General features: G+C 38.3%; 1 protein-coding gene across 1 annotated transcript; it reads right to left on the bottom strand.

Moving 5' to 3' along the window:
• Nucleotides 1-12826: 12826 nt before the first annotated feature.
• On the bottom strand, nt 12827-16668 carry LOC125177991 (glutamate receptor 2.9-like; the record flags this gene model as incomplete). Its single annotated transcript, XM_047880801.1, has 5 exons — nt 12827-13330; nt 13910-14064; nt 14488-14594; nt 14892-14944; nt 16554-16668. Coding segments are annotated over 5 exons (507 nt in total), but the record flags the coding sequence as incomplete, so codon positions are not given.
• Nucleotides 16669-18154: the final 1486 nt, after the last annotated feature.

The following is an 18154-nucleotide window of genomic DNA, read 5'->3' as shown; positions in this document are numbered from 1 at the left end:
TATAACCTGGCAAGATTTTTTTGTATGAATTTTCATTCGACATTTTGGATCTTGCTAAGAATAAGCGCCCCAGACGTTACTGGGGTGCGTATTCCAAACAATAACATTACTGAGGTGTGTATTGCTAAAAAGGTTATTGAATGAATAGTACAAACAAATTAGGTTTATTTAAACATTAAGAATTACTATTCAATGCAAAAATACACTGCGTTTTATTAGCAAGAATATACTAGGGTGCGTTTTCTTAACAAGACCCGAAAATTCAAGTCCCAAATCTTGAACGTATCCCATTTCTCTCACTTCAATGGACATTTATTAAAAGTATATGAAGAATTCGAGAGCAGGTTGTATCCGTTAGTATAATGATCGCGGAATGGGCTCTGTTGAAAGCAACATTTACTTGTATAATGCATGAGTAAGACATAAATGTCCACTCATATTAATCAGACTAGATTAGCATGCACACATCTAAAATTAAGAATTCTGTTAGGGTTTTAATTGAAGATATTTTTTGAAATTTTAGGTTTAGAGACGATCTTGCTGTTCACGTCCGCACTCTAGGAACGCTGCGCTAGTTATTGTTTGGTGCGGAGACGTGACGGAGGTATGTGTATTGTACTAGTGAAGGATTTTAAGTGTGACTATCGTGTATATATTATGGTGAATAGATTTACTTAGAATGTGTTCATTTGATCTCTCTTGTAAATATTTATCATTCGTAGGAACCTTGTTAATTTTAGCATTTTATTGATTAGTTTTTTGTTTGTTTTCAGGAAAGTTTAGGGCTAGAACTTGAAACATTAAATAAGGAATACAAGTGGAGTTTGAATTCCCCTGGAACACGAACAAAGGGTGGATTGGAATTACGATCATGAGCCGCATTTAACGCTGATGCTTGGGCCTAGTTGGCTTTCGGAGTGAGCCCACAGCAATTCAACAAGCAACTCATTTTTGTCAGAAAGCAAAGCATTAAATGGCATGCGATTAAAGAATGTGTGTAACAATTTTTGTAGCTGGTCGGTTTGTAAATTAAGACGAAATAATGTCAATAATATATTCCTATATGATTAGAGATAATTCCGTATGTTGGATATAGTTCCGTAAAATTATTCCCTTTGCATTAAAAATATATTATGTACCTACACTGTCATGAATTGAACGTAGTGTTGTTAATTTATTTCCTCTGGATTTTGGAACCAAAATTTTTTAAGCTAATTATTTCCTATGGCAAAAGCCATCCAATTCGGCTTTTAGTTGCTAGAACTGGAGTGATAACGTTTATGCATTGAAATTATCCTTTTAAAATGTTATCAGCTGCATCAAATCTATCACATGAACCGAAATAATGCCAGCTAATACGAGTATGTAGGAATATGCTGCTTACTCGCAACATTTTATAATCATTGAGTGATGTTGTTGCCCACGAGCCGATGAGGGTCAGACATGTAGACCTTTCTTATAAGGCTGCTCAGCAGCAGCTCAGACTACACAAACAGGAGGTATGAGTAATAGACAACACAAACAGGAGGTATGAGCAGTGTTTTGTACATTAGCTTTGTCTGTGGCAGTCTGCTATATCTTTGGTTAGCAAATACAATATAAACTTAAGCCTTGAATTCCTTGTCTGGCTTCAACTCCAATTCATATTTTTGGTCTACTGACCATAACCATTGTTCGATGGTCATAAAGCTCAAATGTACATTACTTGCATATAATATTTTAAAATCCTTGTGTGTGATTGGGATGCAACTTGAATTGAGTTGCATTGTTTGACTCTAGAATCTGGAATCTCAAAGTTTCGTATTAAAATTTAAAACGTATCATTTGTGGTTAGTATGGTAAATGAATCAAGTATCTGCATTTGCTTTCCTAGAAATGGAAGAAAAATACCGCAATAAACTTAAAATACCGCAATATTATCATGTAACTGACATGTTGGCTTAGTTACATACAGTTGAATAATTGTGTGTGTGGTCCATGTTAAGCATAAATTCAAGTATGTGTTAAGATCACATGTGTTTAACTTAATATATCACATTTGTTGTGTCCTGCGGAGTACAGATGCGGAGGAGATCAAGTAGGACCTTTTTAGGGATTGATGGAGCCGGTAAGTTTTCATTTGAATAAACATGGTTAGCAATTATTTCCAAAGTTTCTTCTGTAGGAACGTTGGTAAAGAGGTTGGTGACGTCAAGCGAAGCTAGCATACCAGATGGGCGCCTACAGCGAAGAATTACTAAGAAATCGTCTCTAGATTTGAGTGAAAATTTCTTCGGGTTGTATGGTTTTATCAGAGCATCCAACTCCTGGGCTGTCGTGTAGATTGGAGTTGTAACCTGAGAAATTACTGTACTTCTGAATCGCCTTTCCGGACACCTGACAACAAAATTTACCATCAAATCATCGATGTTGCCATGGTCAGCCCTCTGGGTCCAACCTTTGCTGAATTCTACATGTGCGAACTAGAAAACCGAGTATTGTCGGACGCAAAAATCAGGCCTGAGCTCTACTGTAGATACGTCGACGATATTTTTGTCGTTGTTCGAGATGAGGATCACATGACTGAGCTACGCGTGGCCTTAGAACTCAATTCAGTTTTGACGTTCACCTGCGAATTTGGGCTAAATCAGTCATTGCCCTTCCCCGATATACTTGTGCAAGTAGAAGATACAATGTTCGTCACTAAAGTTTACCGAAAACCTACAGACGTCGGAAGAGTACTGAACGAAGCAAGTGAATGTCCCCAGAGATACAAAACCACCACTATTCGCGCCTTAATACACAGAGCATTTAAAACCTGTACATCGGCCAATGACTTGAGAACTAAACTCCAGACCTGTACGCAAATTCTGGTAAGCAACGGCTATGCGAATAAAACTATCGACAACGAAATCTCAAACTATCGAGCACGACAAAACCAAACGGAAAATGAACCAACATCAGACGAAACTATTATAACAATTTATTACCAAAATCAGATGACTGAATGCCACAAGACTGACGAAAGAGTCCTCAAATCAATCGTGCTGAATAACATCAAAAGCACGACCACAGCCAACCGAATCAAACTCCTGATTTACTATAAAAATATGAAAATTAATTGAATTAAATAATGAAAAATAATCCGTGCAAAAAGTCGGGCCCATTACAACAAACTAATGTTATTTATAAATATTCCTGCCACAAAGAAGGTTGTAGACTTCTCCATAACGTAAATTACATTGGTTTGACCAGCACGACTTTGAGCCGCCGCCTAACATGCCACCTCCAGACCGGAGGACCGAAGAACCACATGAGAGAGGCTCATAATGAGACCCTCACTCGCGCGACGTTGGAGACCCACACCAGAATCATCATGAGATGCCCAGACGCCACAAGACCGGCGATAGCTGAGGCTCTCATCATCAAACATGAGTCTCCAGCTATTAATTTACAAACTACCGGATTTACCAGGACGTTGAAACTGTTCTCGTTATTTAAGCTTTGATTCCAATCTGTATCCATAATACCTATGTTTGTACTAATGTCATTTCAAAATTTCAAATTCAGTTGTTGCGAAACTCTTCCTATACTTGATAATGAATGAAGTTGCATTCGAAACGTCGTAAAATTATAATAAAATGTCCCTTGGAAACCTGATATTTGGATTTTTACTTCCTATCAAGAGCCTAATTCGCCGAATAGAGAAAAACAATACGAAGATTGTCAATAAGAAATACTCTCTGGTCTTCAATGAAACCTACATTAAAGAACAGCTTCTGCCAAACTACACAAATATATATTTTTTTATGCAAGTTTGATTGAAGACCAGAGCATGCTTTTTATTAACAATCTTCTTGTTCGTTTTTTCAATGAGTCGAACCAAATTTCTTGCTGGCGCCGGGAGATCGAAAAGCAGGTTTCCGAATGACATTTTAATAGATTGCGACGTTTCGAAATTACAATTTTCATTATCAAGCTGGTGAAGGTTTTACAACATCTGAAATTGAATTTTTAAATGACAGAAGTACATATCAAAGGTATAGTGGATACCATTCGAAATATTAGCTTAAAAATTACTACGAAAATAATTTCAGCGTCCGGACGAATCCTGTAGTTTGGAGGTTGATAGCCGGAGACTCGCTCTTGATAATAAGGGCCTCAGCTATCGCCAGTCTCGATGGGTCAGGGCACCGCATAACTATGCTGGTGCAGGCCTCCAATGTCGCTCGGGTGATGGTCTCATTGTGAGCCTCCCGCATGTGGTTCTTAGATACCTCCAGATTGTAGGTGGCATGTGAGTCGTCGGCTCAAGGTCGTGCTTGTAAGACTAATGTAGTTTATGTTTGGAAGAAGTCTGCAACCTTCTTTATTACATGAAAATTTATAAACAACATTAGTTTCTTGAAGCAGACCAGATTTTTTACAGGGATTATTATTCATTACAAGGTTTTTAATTTTCTTATTTTGTAGTAGATCAAAAATTTTATATTTTCGTTATCCGTTGTACTCTTGACATTATTACGGATGATTGACTGTAGGACTCGTTCATCCACTTTGTAGCCTCTGTTCATCTGGTTTTGGTAGAAGACCGTTGTTGGGGTTCCATTAGATATTGCTTCATTGTTAGTTCGGTTTTCTCTCGATCGGTAATTTGATATTTCAATGTCAACTGTTCTATTTGAAAACCCATTATTCACTAGAATTTGTTTACACGATCTGAGTTCAGTTTTCAAGTCACTCTCGGATGTGCAGGTCTTAATTGAATGCTCTTTGTATGAGAGCTCGCACTGTGTTGGTTTTATAGCGCTGAGGGCATTCACTCTCTTCGTTAAGCACTTTTCCGACATCGGTAGGTTTTCGGTAAACATTAGTGACAAAGGAATTATCTTCAATTCGCACTAATATATCTATAGGAATGGCAATTTGTGATTTTGTCCAATTTCATGGGTAAAATATAAGACTGATTCATGTTCCATAGCTCTTCGCAGTTCGATCAAGTGCTTTTCGTCTCGAATGACAACAAAAATGTCATCTACGTATCTGCAGTAAAGCTCAGGCTTGATCTGTTTATTGAGAAACACTAGATTTTCCAGTTCGCACATATAGAGTTCTGCAAAAGTTGATCCCAGAGGGCATCCCATTGCAACGCCGTTAATTTGTCGGTAAATTTTGTTATCAGGGGTCCGGAAGGGAGATTCTGATGTACAGAGGCGAAGAAGGTCAATTAAGATCTTTTTTGGTATAGATGGGGCTGGCAGGGTTTCGTGCGAATACACATGCTTCATGATACTTTCTAACGTTTCTTCGGTTGGTACGTTAGTGAACAAACTAGTAACATCCAGCGAAGCTAGCAGGCCAGAAGGGTGCGAGGCATGAATAATTTCCAAGAAGTCATTTCTAGATTTCAGAGAGTATTTCTTAGGGATATATGGTTTAATTATAGCGTCGAGTTCTTTCGAGGTCTTGTATACAGGAGAAGTTACTTGCGAAATTATAGGCCTTAGTGGGTTGTCTTCTTTGTGAGTTTTGACGTTTCCACAGAGGTAGCATGGAGAATAACTCCCAACAATCGGGGTAAGTTTGTTAGATACAATTACAGAGTTTTATTCATTTTAAATTTATTTTTTATTTAAATTTATTTGCTCTCCTCTGAAGCTGTTCTGTTGGATCTCTTGCGACACGAAATAATTTAGACTCATCCGATATAATTGCATTGATTTTTGAGATATAATCCGTTTTATCCATAATTACGAAAATGTTACTTTTATCTGCCTTTCGTATAACAATTTGGTCGTTGTCACTGACTTTTTTTTTCGACGTTTCGAATGTAACAACATTCATTTTCAAGTTACAGGAAGCATTGAATACAGAAATTTTGATGGAAATAAGTACATGATATAAGTAAATAGGATACAAGAAGAAAATATGGAACCGTGAAAATAATTCCAAAACCACCGCCAACCACCACCGCCAACTACCGCCAACCACCACCGCCAACCACCGCCAACCATCACGGCTAACCACCGCCAAACTCCGCCAACCACCGCCAACCAACCACCGCCAACCACCGCAAACCACCGCCAACCACCCGCCAACCACCACCGCCAACCACCGCCAACCACCGACAACCACCGACAACCACCGCCAACCACGGCCAACCACCGCCAACCACTCACCGACAACCACCGCCAACCACCGTCGACTTTAAGATAGTTTTAGCGGTTCAATAATTTCTCGGTTATCAAACGATACTAAGTAATTCTTATGTGATACATTCACTGATTTATATTCCTTTTATGGAATATAAATCAGGAATATTTTATTTGTGGAATATTTTATTTATGGAAAAAATGCCCTATTGTGCTCGTCATGTCCGTCCGTCCGTCCGTCTGTCCGTGACTTTCGACGGTCTCGTCGTTTTCGTCGACGAGAAAATGCGCTCTCTGTCACTCACTGCAATGAGTACTGAGTTATATTTTTTTCATAAAGTCAAATACGAATTTTGCCATGGGAGGACACGTCTTAACACATTGTCATAAGCTTTAGCAAGGAAGTAATTCTCTTCTCACGGGAGTCACGGCGACAGAGATGCATCCCGGCGTGGGCTCGAAGGCCTCGAAACTCCTGCCGATGGGGGAGTTGGGGATGGTCCACTGCCTTATTTTACGAATCAATTAATACATGGGCCATACTTTTGAAGGTTTCAACGGGATCTAAAAAGGATCAATGGGATCAATCATAAAATTTTTAGAATTTGATGAAAACGCCACCATTAACATCTGGAATATATTCTATTAAACTATATTGCCAGCTATATCCTGATGGTGGCATAATAATTAGCATCTAACTCTAATTTCTCAGAATGCTTCAAGCGCATGCGACTGAATTTGAATACAATTTCAAAGTTCTGGCTCATCATAAGAAATACTCGTAATTGGTATTAAATTCAAGTTTGAAGCATTTTACTCAAAATTTTATATTTAAAAAGTCAATATAGTGACAAATTAAATTTTTATATCTCTGTATTAATAAAAAGAGGAAGAGGAATGGAGAAAATGGAAGGCATCACAAGCGTTTAGGTTAAGGAAAATGTGAAATAATGAGTCTAGTGGACGCGACTGCGACGAGAAAGGATCAGGTGAAGTGTTAGGGATAGCCTTTCAATGTAATAATTTTATAGATAGTTAGGCTATGGGTTTTGTCATTTTGCTTTATGAATGAACTATTACGTCACCTCGTGTAGATCCGTCATGTAACTTGTCATTGCTAAGTGATCCACCACAGAGGTTAGTACCTGAATTGTTTATCGTGTTAATTTTTCGTGTTTATGTAGGGTGTTTTTTCTGGTGATATTGAATATTTATATTAGGTTATTATTCATTTGTCATATATTATTTCGTTAGCGTTACGTTAATTCAAGTCTTTAATTTGTATTTATTCTTGCTTTTCAGCGAGGCTCCGAACTTAGGACGTTCTTACGAGCTGAAAGTGAAAGCTTGCTAGACACACGGTTTATAGTTTTTTGATATTTGTTTTCTTGTATTTGTCTTTCATTTGTTATTATATTTCTTGATTTATCAGTTTTTCTTCATCCTTTAATTGCGATCATTGGCCACGTGTTTGGGGTTAGAATGCTTATTTATTGAATAGTCACCAACAGAAGTACGAGACGAGAAAATTTCTTCCTGGTCATATCAAATGTAGCGAAATTTTCTGCTTAACGTAATATTTTTCCTGACATCGGCGCACGTTTACACGATTAGCCTCGTGCGAAGCTATCTCCTATCAGCAATAGAATATTTTCCATTTGAATCACAAGAAATGCTGCAGAAATATTAAAATTTATTAACTTCTCCGCTGTTCCGTTATATATTCAAAATGTTTTTTTCTCCACCTGTTTGACTCAAAACAAATTTTCTGCTGGTCATAATAAAGGTTTTGCTTCCAACAGTTGCCGCGACTATATTATCAGCTCATAAATATACCTATCCATAATCTCGTACGTCTGGAATTTGTGTACTATTCTAGAAGTTACCTTTCGAATTTAAATAAGTCTAGTCTAAGTAGTCCAGCTAGGACGACTAAACGCATGACGTATAAGCCTTTCGGCATCACACAAATCCCTCTCAATGCTGCAAACATTGCACCATTTTATTAATAATGCCTTTCTTCAACTGAATATTGTATTCAAAACAGTAATTTACTGTTATACAGCTCAGTCTTTCAGCGGAGTTTTACGTATTTGCTACAGTTAGGACTTTCTCGCTTAAATATAACTGGGCTGGGAATCTTTCACTTCATACGATGCCTCTCTTTGTGTTTTCTTCTTGTCCTTTTCGTTTCATTACATACATATATGTATATTTTATTCAATTATTATTTTTTTTATTTTTATAATTATTATTCTTTCTATTTTTGTGTGTGTGAGTGTGTTTGTTGCAGATTTTCAGATTCTTGAATGACTGTTAGGCACCAATCAAACCCTGTTTAGGCAAGGGGGTGTACTGATTAAGAGAAACTGTGAAGCCCATAAAGTGCTAATTGAAACAATACTGTGGCAACTATAACTCACAACCCTGGACTGGCCGCATTCTACTGGTCTCCAGAGGCTCCCGCAAATCTCAAACGGAAAAAAAGTACAGACAGCAAGCATTCAACGATAGATATTTTCCGTAGACTCAGGTAAAAAAATTATGATTGAATTTTCATTGAACTATCAATATTCACTTTAAAATAGTTTCTCATTTTGAGTCACGAAAGTCATATGTATGCCTTGACGTCAACGCTTCAATTTACTCTAAAATTGCTGTGGGCGATAAATCTTATTCATATTTTATTGTTTTCAATATTTTATTCCAGGCAGATCGCGCTGTGTTATTGATCGCGCTTTGTTATTGATCGCGCTGTGTTATTGATCGCGCTGTGTTATTGGATTATACCATTGATAACAGAGCATAACTTCGAGCACTCGCCTCAAATTTGGCAGGTGAAATGGACATGGAACATTGAACGACACATTTATATATACTTTCTGGAACCATTATAAAGTGGGCATATATAAAGTAGCGGGAATGCTATGCGACGACAGTCACCGTAATAACTCTATCGTGGGTGTTGAAGGTAAGTGCTTTTTCAGTGCTGACTATAGTGCTTTTTTCCAGTGAAGATCGAATAAATTAATGGGTTATTCACTATATAAAATGCTTGCACTGCAACTTGTGATCTTTTGTCCTCTTCAGAATAATAGGAAATGAAATTCATGGAATTAATGGAGATCTCGGAATAATAGGAAATCTTGGAATGGATTATAATTGGTTAATGTCATTTCGGCTTCATTTTATGCAAAATACATCTCGCTCATTCTTCTATGGAAGATGCGCACAACTGAGACATTCAAACCCTGAATTAATTTCGAAGGCATGAATGGCATTTAATACCTCGTGAATGATCACAATAATTCTGAATATCAGGTAGAATATTTAAGTTTGTTGTGCTGATGATGACCAGTGCTCTTAATATAGTTGCAATATCCATGCCCTGAACTGAGCCTCACATGAGTATGCACAAATTATACTGAAGGGCAGCCGGGGGGGAGAGCTTCTTAAGACCAAGTTGGTAAAGCTAGTTGTGACTGTTAAGAAAACGCTGTGCGGTGTACAGAAAAGAAAACATAGCTCCTGTGGGCTTTCTCTGAAGGAGCAAGAATTGAAAACTGATTTACAGGCAAGCAGTAACAGTCCTTGCAATGGCAGTCTTGGTACATGAAATTGAAAACAGATACTGATCTTAAAAATATACTGGTCCTGATTATCATTATACTGGTCCTAACAAGCTACATAGATTGGTACTGCTTGTCTCAAAGTAAGCACCTAAAATAATACTGGGATAAAGTGAATATTCTGACAGTGTTAGTTTCCCACATTTATTAGTATGATTAGTCCTACTTCTGAGATCTGGGGATAAAGGATTATTATAATAGGAATAATAATTCATAAGGCATGCAAAACACAAAAGGCAATCAAGAATGCACCAACTGCATCCATTATTAGATTCTGGGTCAAGCAGAGGTAGGGGCCACCTCCAAGTATATTCTTAAGGGTCACAGGAATATTTAGACGGGTTAGCAGGTTGGTTAAATTAGCTCGAGCATGCTGGTGCAGACGGCACTGTATCAGTAAGTGTTGGATGATCTCTGAGGAGCCACAAGAGCACAGAGGACTATTTACAAGCTCAAAAAGAGCCAAATGAGCTCTCGCAGCAGCATGTACAGTAACAATACGAAGCCTAGTCAAGACTGTTTCAATGGCTCGGTTGCTATGAGAGGCCTAAGGCCAGTTACCTACCCCGTCTCTAATTAAAGTTATGAAGGGACCCTTCCATGATGCATTTACCTCCTCCGTCCATGACTGGTTCCAATTAGCCAGAATTCCGTCACGCACTAATCTTGACATTTTTTTCCTTGAGCTGGGGGTGAGAGTACGGTAACAATCTGGTGAGCATCCCTGGCTGCCCGATCAGCAGTCTTGCTGCCCGAAATTTCTCGGTGACCAGAAACATAATGAATTCGCACCTCATGGGGGGCATTAGTGACATGATTGTATTTTGTGTATCAAAAATTAAACTAAGGTAGAAGTTAGGTTGCCTATCTCTAATCAAGCAAATTGATGATTGTGAATCAGTGAAAATGACAATATTCTCAGAGTGGAAGGGGTTGGTTTGTGACCAACATAATGCTTCCCATAATGCAAGCAATTCTGATTCTATTACCTGAATTTCAGGGCAAAGTTTCCAGATTAGCAGTACCTCTTTAGAGGATATGACAAATGCAGCGGAAGTAGAGTGGTTTGGGGTGGTTATGTGGGAACCAACTGTGAAAATAGCTGTGTGCCTAGAACACACAGCTATTTGAAAGCTATTTGAAGTTAACTAGGTCAGAGAAAATTTGAACAGCAGCTTCTGAGGATACGTCGATACTGTTGAGGGAGAAAATATACAGAGAAGAAATCATCAAAATTGAACCACAGGGGAAATGGAGAAATTAAAGGAGAGGTAATTTAAGCAGTGCCTGTTATTTAGGGACCAGAGTTCTGGCAAAATGCCGGAGGAGGAAGTATTGGGTTTGTCATGGGGAATTTGTTCTCATTTTACATCACAATAGTCAAAGTAGGTAATCAACAACAATTAAGTCACCGGCCTTTTAATAGAAACCATAAATTTTACTCGTATAAACAAAACTGAACCACATCTTACTAGTGCGGTCGAAAAGATCGTTAAGTTCACCCAAAGTAATTTGGGTGAACTTAAACTTGTTAACAGCGTATTATTGAAAGAAGATCCATCCAAAGATAGACCTTTGCGGCACGACACACCGACGATGGCGTAGGAGTAGGAGCTGTGGTGGTGCAGTGGTGAGAGACTCAGTCTCTCGCACCCTGCGTCCGGGTTCGAGTCCCACTGAGGACAAGTTCTGCCGGGAAGCTCAGCTCATGGTCAACTCAGCCATTCATCCAACTCTGGTTGATAAATGAGTACCTGGCTTGTCCAGGGTGTTGTGTAATGCAATCAAATGGTTCTGGCGGGTCAGCGAGCCAGTGATGGTCGTAGAACTACCAGTGGCACCGAGTGCCCGGAAAAACTGACCTATCACCCCCCCCTCCCTAGTCCCTAGTCGCCACTACCAAGATGGGCAATTGCAACAACAACACAACATGGCGTGGGAGCCGTGCGCTCGTTTCGAACGCAGTCGAGTCTGTTGCTGTCCATTATTGTCTGAAGAGAGGTCAGAGCTACACGCCTCAAGACTTCAATATAATTATTTACTTAACAATAATATTCCTTTAAGTTTGTCGGTTGCTACATAAAACAGAATTTACAGTCAAAACAGCGTATATGGCCGTTTCCCTTATTGTCACGATATATACATGTATTAATCAAAATATTGCCTCAGACGTATAGGGCTTGTGACAAGTCATTCATCACTTGTATCCATTCTGTCCTCGAACTTGAGAAGTAAATACAATGCAATGATTTACAAATAATTTTCTGCATGTGTGGCAACCGTTCCACAGCAAATAAATATATAACAAACGTGACTAGGCATTATGGTAAACGTGTGGCACACAAACTAGTTGTGTCTAGTATGTCACTCTAACGGTCAAGAGGGTGGATAAGCAAGAAGTATTAGCGATAATTGAACTATATCGGAGCATAGTTATTAGTTAAGCTACCAAATTGTGCCCAAAAAATAATAATTGAAGAAATAGACTAGAATGACTCATTGGCAACAAATGGTTTATGTGAGAAGTTACCATCTTCCAGTAGCTAATGAGCAGTGATTACGAGATCCATTATTTATTAAGGATCGCTACTTCACATATCATTTTTATTTAGTGGAAGCGTGGCAAACAAAAGTTAACGTAAAAAGTCAAGATATTTAGGGAACCCGACAGCAAAACTTTATAAATGCGGAATATTTTAAAACAATATGTAAGAGAATCATAACGGATTTCATCAACGGTGGACAATGGAAATCTATGAGCACTTTCATCAAATAGGTGGTTGAAACAGCACTAATATTTGCATTTTATTATTCTGTTTTTCCTTCTACTTATTTATAAAAAATTTAGGAAGAATACCATCACTTAATTCGCATAAATTTCAATATTATTTATGTATATCGATGAAGATTTCCTTAAATATTCTCATGGACCATCGAAATAATTTTATCGCTTTTTTAATGTCGCGAGTCTTCCAACGTTTCTATTCATAGGGAACTGCCGTATTGAATCGATTTTGCGGATAGTCCAAGCATCACATGGAAGTTGTATCGAATACTGTTGATAAAACAGCTTCATGCAAGAAAAGTATCAGTGTTGTGTACACTAGCTCAGTGGATTCCAAATCATGACGTTAATTTTTTTAATGGGTACAGATTGTTTTATTAATCGAATCGGAGAATCGGATCGGAGATATTAATGAATTATTTTCATAAAATTTCAGATCCAAGTGGGGTGAAGTTTTTTGGAAACAATGACACACGAGTTTAACATATTTCCATTGTTTCAACGGCTGTTGATATTGTTTATGCTTTATTTCAGAGGTGTATCTATTTATCCTGAGTAATCATTAAAGAAATTTTTCATTCTACTGACACATTCTAACAGTTTATAGAACCCATTGCGTCTCTTAGCGGTAAATAATGCAAGCGAGCCAGGTGCGGTGTACAGAGAGTCCAGGTCTTGGTTTGTAAACTGTCAAGAAATTGAGTCTTCTCATGTATTTATTTTGCTTTTTGCCTTACGTCCCGTTGCTACTTCGATAATGAACACCAGAACGGAGAATGCCATACCTGAGCGGTGAAAATTTGAATTAATTCATCAGTAGGGTGAGTGTCATGTACATGTAGTGTGAATAAAGGAGGAAATATTCTCCAACAAATTCGATTTAACCAACAAAAATACAAATATTATGATGCTATTATTTGCGAGTATAAGAGGGAAATTTAGTCTGTATATTTCAAACATTGTATGCAGGTGAAACATATGATTAATTTGCAATGTAGTTAAAACCTTTGCAATGAAAAAACACATAACCAAAGAACATCCTTTGACGTAAACTAACCGCTGCTAACATAAAATTATTTTCAATCTGGACGAATTTTCATGCAGGTCTCAAGCAGATGTTTCAAATTTAGACAAACCGGTGGAATGAGAGGAAAAAAAGACTCAGTCACGTGCGAAGGCAATGAAAAAAATTCTCCAGCCCTTAATCCAAGATTACATTAAGAAAATGGTTCTGATTTCACGGAAAAGTTTTTTAAATAACTTATTTTGCGGCATGATTGAAACTATTGAAAGTCATTATCGTACTAACCTGAAAGTCTTCTTAACACGTTGAAGTAAAAAATAATTATTTGCTATAATTTTACCTATTCCGTAGATGCTAAAAAGTCCAAGAAAGTCTGTGACGACTAGTGGCCGTGATTCGCTGAGGCTATTCGAAGGTTTCATGCACCATGTCGAGTTCCACAAGTTGCTCGATATCAAATGATTCGCTATGCCGGACTGGACCACCCGCAGAAGCCTGAAGGAATTGTTTCCAAGCATCATTATGTCCAATATTTGGTTAAGTCTTATTGTATTTCAGTGTTCACAAGTCGTTGCGTTTAATCCTTTGAGTCAAGGAAATTTTTTGCGCCCTGCATTTCCCAGAGTGTTTATGCAAATAAATATATATTATATGTATGTACAGTTATTCTAAATGATTTGTCCCTCTTGTTCTGCACGGCAAACAGCTAAACGATAGCCAAACTCGCCCCACACACACATAGGAAATGAATTACCAGCAACTCTGTTTACGTCCCGCCTCTACCAGCAACTCTGTTTACGCCCCGCCTCTACCAGCAACTCTGTTTACGTTCCGCCTCTATACCATACATCTCTGGTACGTTGGCGTAATATGCTCCAAGACATTTCATGATATACATGCACCACACAAAATACTCACATGATATCAAATCTGACTTGAAGAGGAGAGTTTTTTGGGTAACCATAAGTCATGTAGACAGGAGGTATAAGATTTGCTTCACACAGCGCTAGGCGACACTCACCAAACTGCAACCAATTGAATGTTTACATTGAATTAGGTTTCTGTTTCAGCAATAATATCAGTGAAAGGCTGATATATACTATTAGCCTTTTTAGCATCTTATGAGGTAGATCAAACAGTTGGGTGCATCATTCACTATATCGATTGTGATATGACAAGAAAAATTCTAATGAATATTGCAGGTATATTATTTTGATATTTAATGGCTGTCTTCGTGGTAGGTCGTTGCAATAGTCTTAATTTACGTGTATCAAGCAATGACGTTAAGGTGCATCTAGAACATAAAATATCGTATATCTTACCTCGGAAAAATCACCCGTCATTAATCCAAGATGAATCATTTCAGGAGCGATCACTGTACGTGACATGCACAGGGAAGTTTACTAAATATAAAGATAATTACTTGGAGCAATCAGGTAACATTGCTAATGTTAGTAGATACTAAAGGTTAGAGGATATTTCCATTAAATTGTACTCACTATCCAAGTAATTTTTCAAACTTGAGTGATGTGAAAATAAAAAGTTTGAACCCTCATTAAACAAAGCCCCAATTTAACAAAGAAATTTCGTTCAGCACAGAGCTTCATCGTGTTTCCTATTTTAAGCATTGAGGAAATTCCAATTTGATATTTTCCAAAAAATATTCGTCTGATAGATTCAACATTTTTTAGTTTCAATTTTCCAATCGGAATCAATTAGATACCAGAATGAATAAAATTTCAGGTATCGGTGACAACCGAACATGATTGGAAATGTGGACACGCGCTCTAATAGCCCTGCTGATATATTGCAGCGACAAATTCCTAAAGCGTCCGTACAAATTAACGCATAAACTTTCAAAATATATGAAAGATTCACTCCAATTTACGCGCAACGTTTATCGCACATAAACTGATATCTAAGGCAAGGCTTTTGTAAGCATTATGACTTTTGTCATCGTATTATTTATCGATGACAAAACAATAGTATGACAATATCATGCCAAACTTTACAATAATTCGGCAGTGTGACCGAGTGAGTAAAGTAAAGAATTAAGGGTAATTAAAGAATACAATTCTGGGTAGAGCCCCAGAATTAAAGCTCGATACCAGCTATGAAAGCTATTCGGGGCACATGCCGTAGGCCAGCTTTGCCATACTTAGTTCATATTTTTTTTCCATAGGTAAGAACGCTAGAGTGCATAACGGCCTATGAAGTCAAGTGCTCAAAGCCAAAGCGCCGGATGTCCACAGCCACAAAATAAGCTTGCCAAAGGTAAACATGGCCATACTGCATCTGGCCTAACCTCTTCAGGCCTTACTTATACGAGCTGTAACCTTTCTTCACCCAAAACAAACCTGGGCGGACCTATCCTAACCTCACTGGCTGCAAGAAGTTAGAAAGGCGGTCCAAGTGTGCTGGTAGAGCCAGCCATTGGCTGCAAGAAGGTTGTGAGCCGGGACAGCGAGAATAGGTTAGGCCAGAAGAGGTTAGGCCGGAGTAGGTACAGCAGGATGCTGCTCTGCTTGCTTATGAGCGAGCATGCTTAAGCAGTGGCTGAAAACCTACGGCTCTATTATCTTTCGGCAGTGTGTCGTTTGTCCGAATTACGGAGTTCAAGCTTAGTCTGCGGCTTCTAGTTCTGAGGCTGAGTAAAGCTAATGCATGGTGAAGCTAGGCGTTGGCTCCAGTGCTTATTTAGGAGTAAAATTTGTGGCCTACGGCTGCGCCCCCAGCTATTTGACCGGAACTATGAAAATTTCTGGCCGAAATGGGCGAGGTGACAGGTCTGTTTAGCACAGCGAATATTTAAGCAATGAGTTCGAGACCCGCCATACTCGGTGAAAATTCTGCGTTGTTCAGAATCGGCTTCTTGTCTAATCTGCAGCAATGACAGCGCCATTATTATTATTATTATTATTATTACCATAAGATTGTCGTATGCCTCTAATTCGTGGAGCAATGAATGTTGAGGAGTAAAGCACCTGCGACTTTGTCCTTCAATGCCGTGGTGATGACATTTTTGGCGTCGGGTTGGTAGTCGGTTCGCTTTTTCCACATTTTGCCCAAGACATAGTCCGGTTGTGTGAGCGCATAATTCTGAAAAATAAAAGATTGGCGCCAAATGAATCAAAGCGCATGAGATAGCAGATAACATTTTTGGCGCGTCAATTCAATGTTCATCAATGAAAATGTTCATGTGTGATTTAGGTCACTAGAATCAGAGAAATAGTTTTTTAGCCAGGAATTGTTTAAATACGTTGTTGAGCATTCGAATCAGGTTGTTTCAACTAAAGTGTCATTAATGGCCAGATGGTATGATGCATATTTACTGAACAATAAAATCCACATTGATCTATTAAGATAAATTTTCTACCTGAAAATAAGTATTGTATACTTGTCCGTTAATCCAAGTCAGCTTGTATGTATTTTCCGCTTCAAATTCCTCGACTGAAGTGAACGGCAGCTGGATCTGTATAAGAATAATACTTCAAAACATTGTTTAATGACATGAATAATTCCGTGTTGATATAATGGTCGTATTTACACAGATGGACAGGACCTTGTCATTGATTAAGATGGCCGTGATGTTGCTTCGGTACATGGAAGTGATCATGAAGCATACGAATAGCCAGAAGACACAGAGCGTTCGACCGGCACCTTCCCGTGGTGTGTCAGATACATCTAATCAAGGCGGAAAATCATTTTTAAAAATACATGCATATAGTAGATTAGTACAATGATTATTTTAGTTGATTAACGAATGATTGGTTGATTGTTTCAATAGTGATAAAGCTAACGAGGGCTATGATTGCGAGAAGTCGTCAGACCTTCTTACATATATTGATATTGAGACCTTGAAAAAATGTGTGTGTGGGAGGCGATATAGAAACCTTCCCAAATAAAAATTATGGGTGGTGTACCGATGGTTATAGGTTGGAGTGGTAGATTATATGTGGCGCAACGATGGGTGGCCACTGGCCACGTCTGCCAACAATTGACAATAAAACGCTTGAAACCCGGAGAGTGTGCCGGTATAGATGACGTTCATCGATGACTATAGGGTAATATTTGTGAATGGTTGCAAAGGAAATTTTACCACGAGTGGCCATCTCTTAAAGAATGGTCAATACCCACCAACGAAATAGAGTTTGATGTTTGGATTATCATATATTTCAAGATGAGCATAAATCGTGAAGATATACTTCAAATAATTGCAAATACGGCGAATAAACATAAGATTTTTGTGTCTATCCCGCGATAAATCTTTTTTTTTTGTCTTGAAGACAATTGTGAATTTTCCTATTTATGGTGCTTGCATTATCGCACCAAAAATAACTGCTGTAGGAGAATTCAAAAAGAGCAATCGACGTTCAAATTCTGCAAGAAAGTCTTACCTTGTGCAAGTAGAAGTTTCCAAGCCCAGGTGAAGCCTCGCGAAATCATCACCCACTTCGATTGTCCGGATTTGGAAGGGATTACTCTGTCGCATTTAAAAGAAATCTAGTTTTACACGTTGCACGAGAAGAAGAAATTTTTTAAATCGCAGAGCTTGTATATACATGCGTTTGGTTATACTCCTGAG

This window comes from Hyalella azteca, unplaced genomic scaffold, assembly GCF_000764305.2.
Source record: "Hyalella azteca isolate HAZT.00-mixed unplaced genomic scaffold, Hazt_2.0.2 contig6324, whole genome shotgun sequence".
Taxonomy (NCBI): Eukaryota; Metazoa; Arthropoda; class Malacostraca; order Amphipoda; family Hyalellidae; genus Hyalella; species Hyalella azteca.
This window is presented reverse-complemented; position numbering and strand designations above follow the sequence as displayed.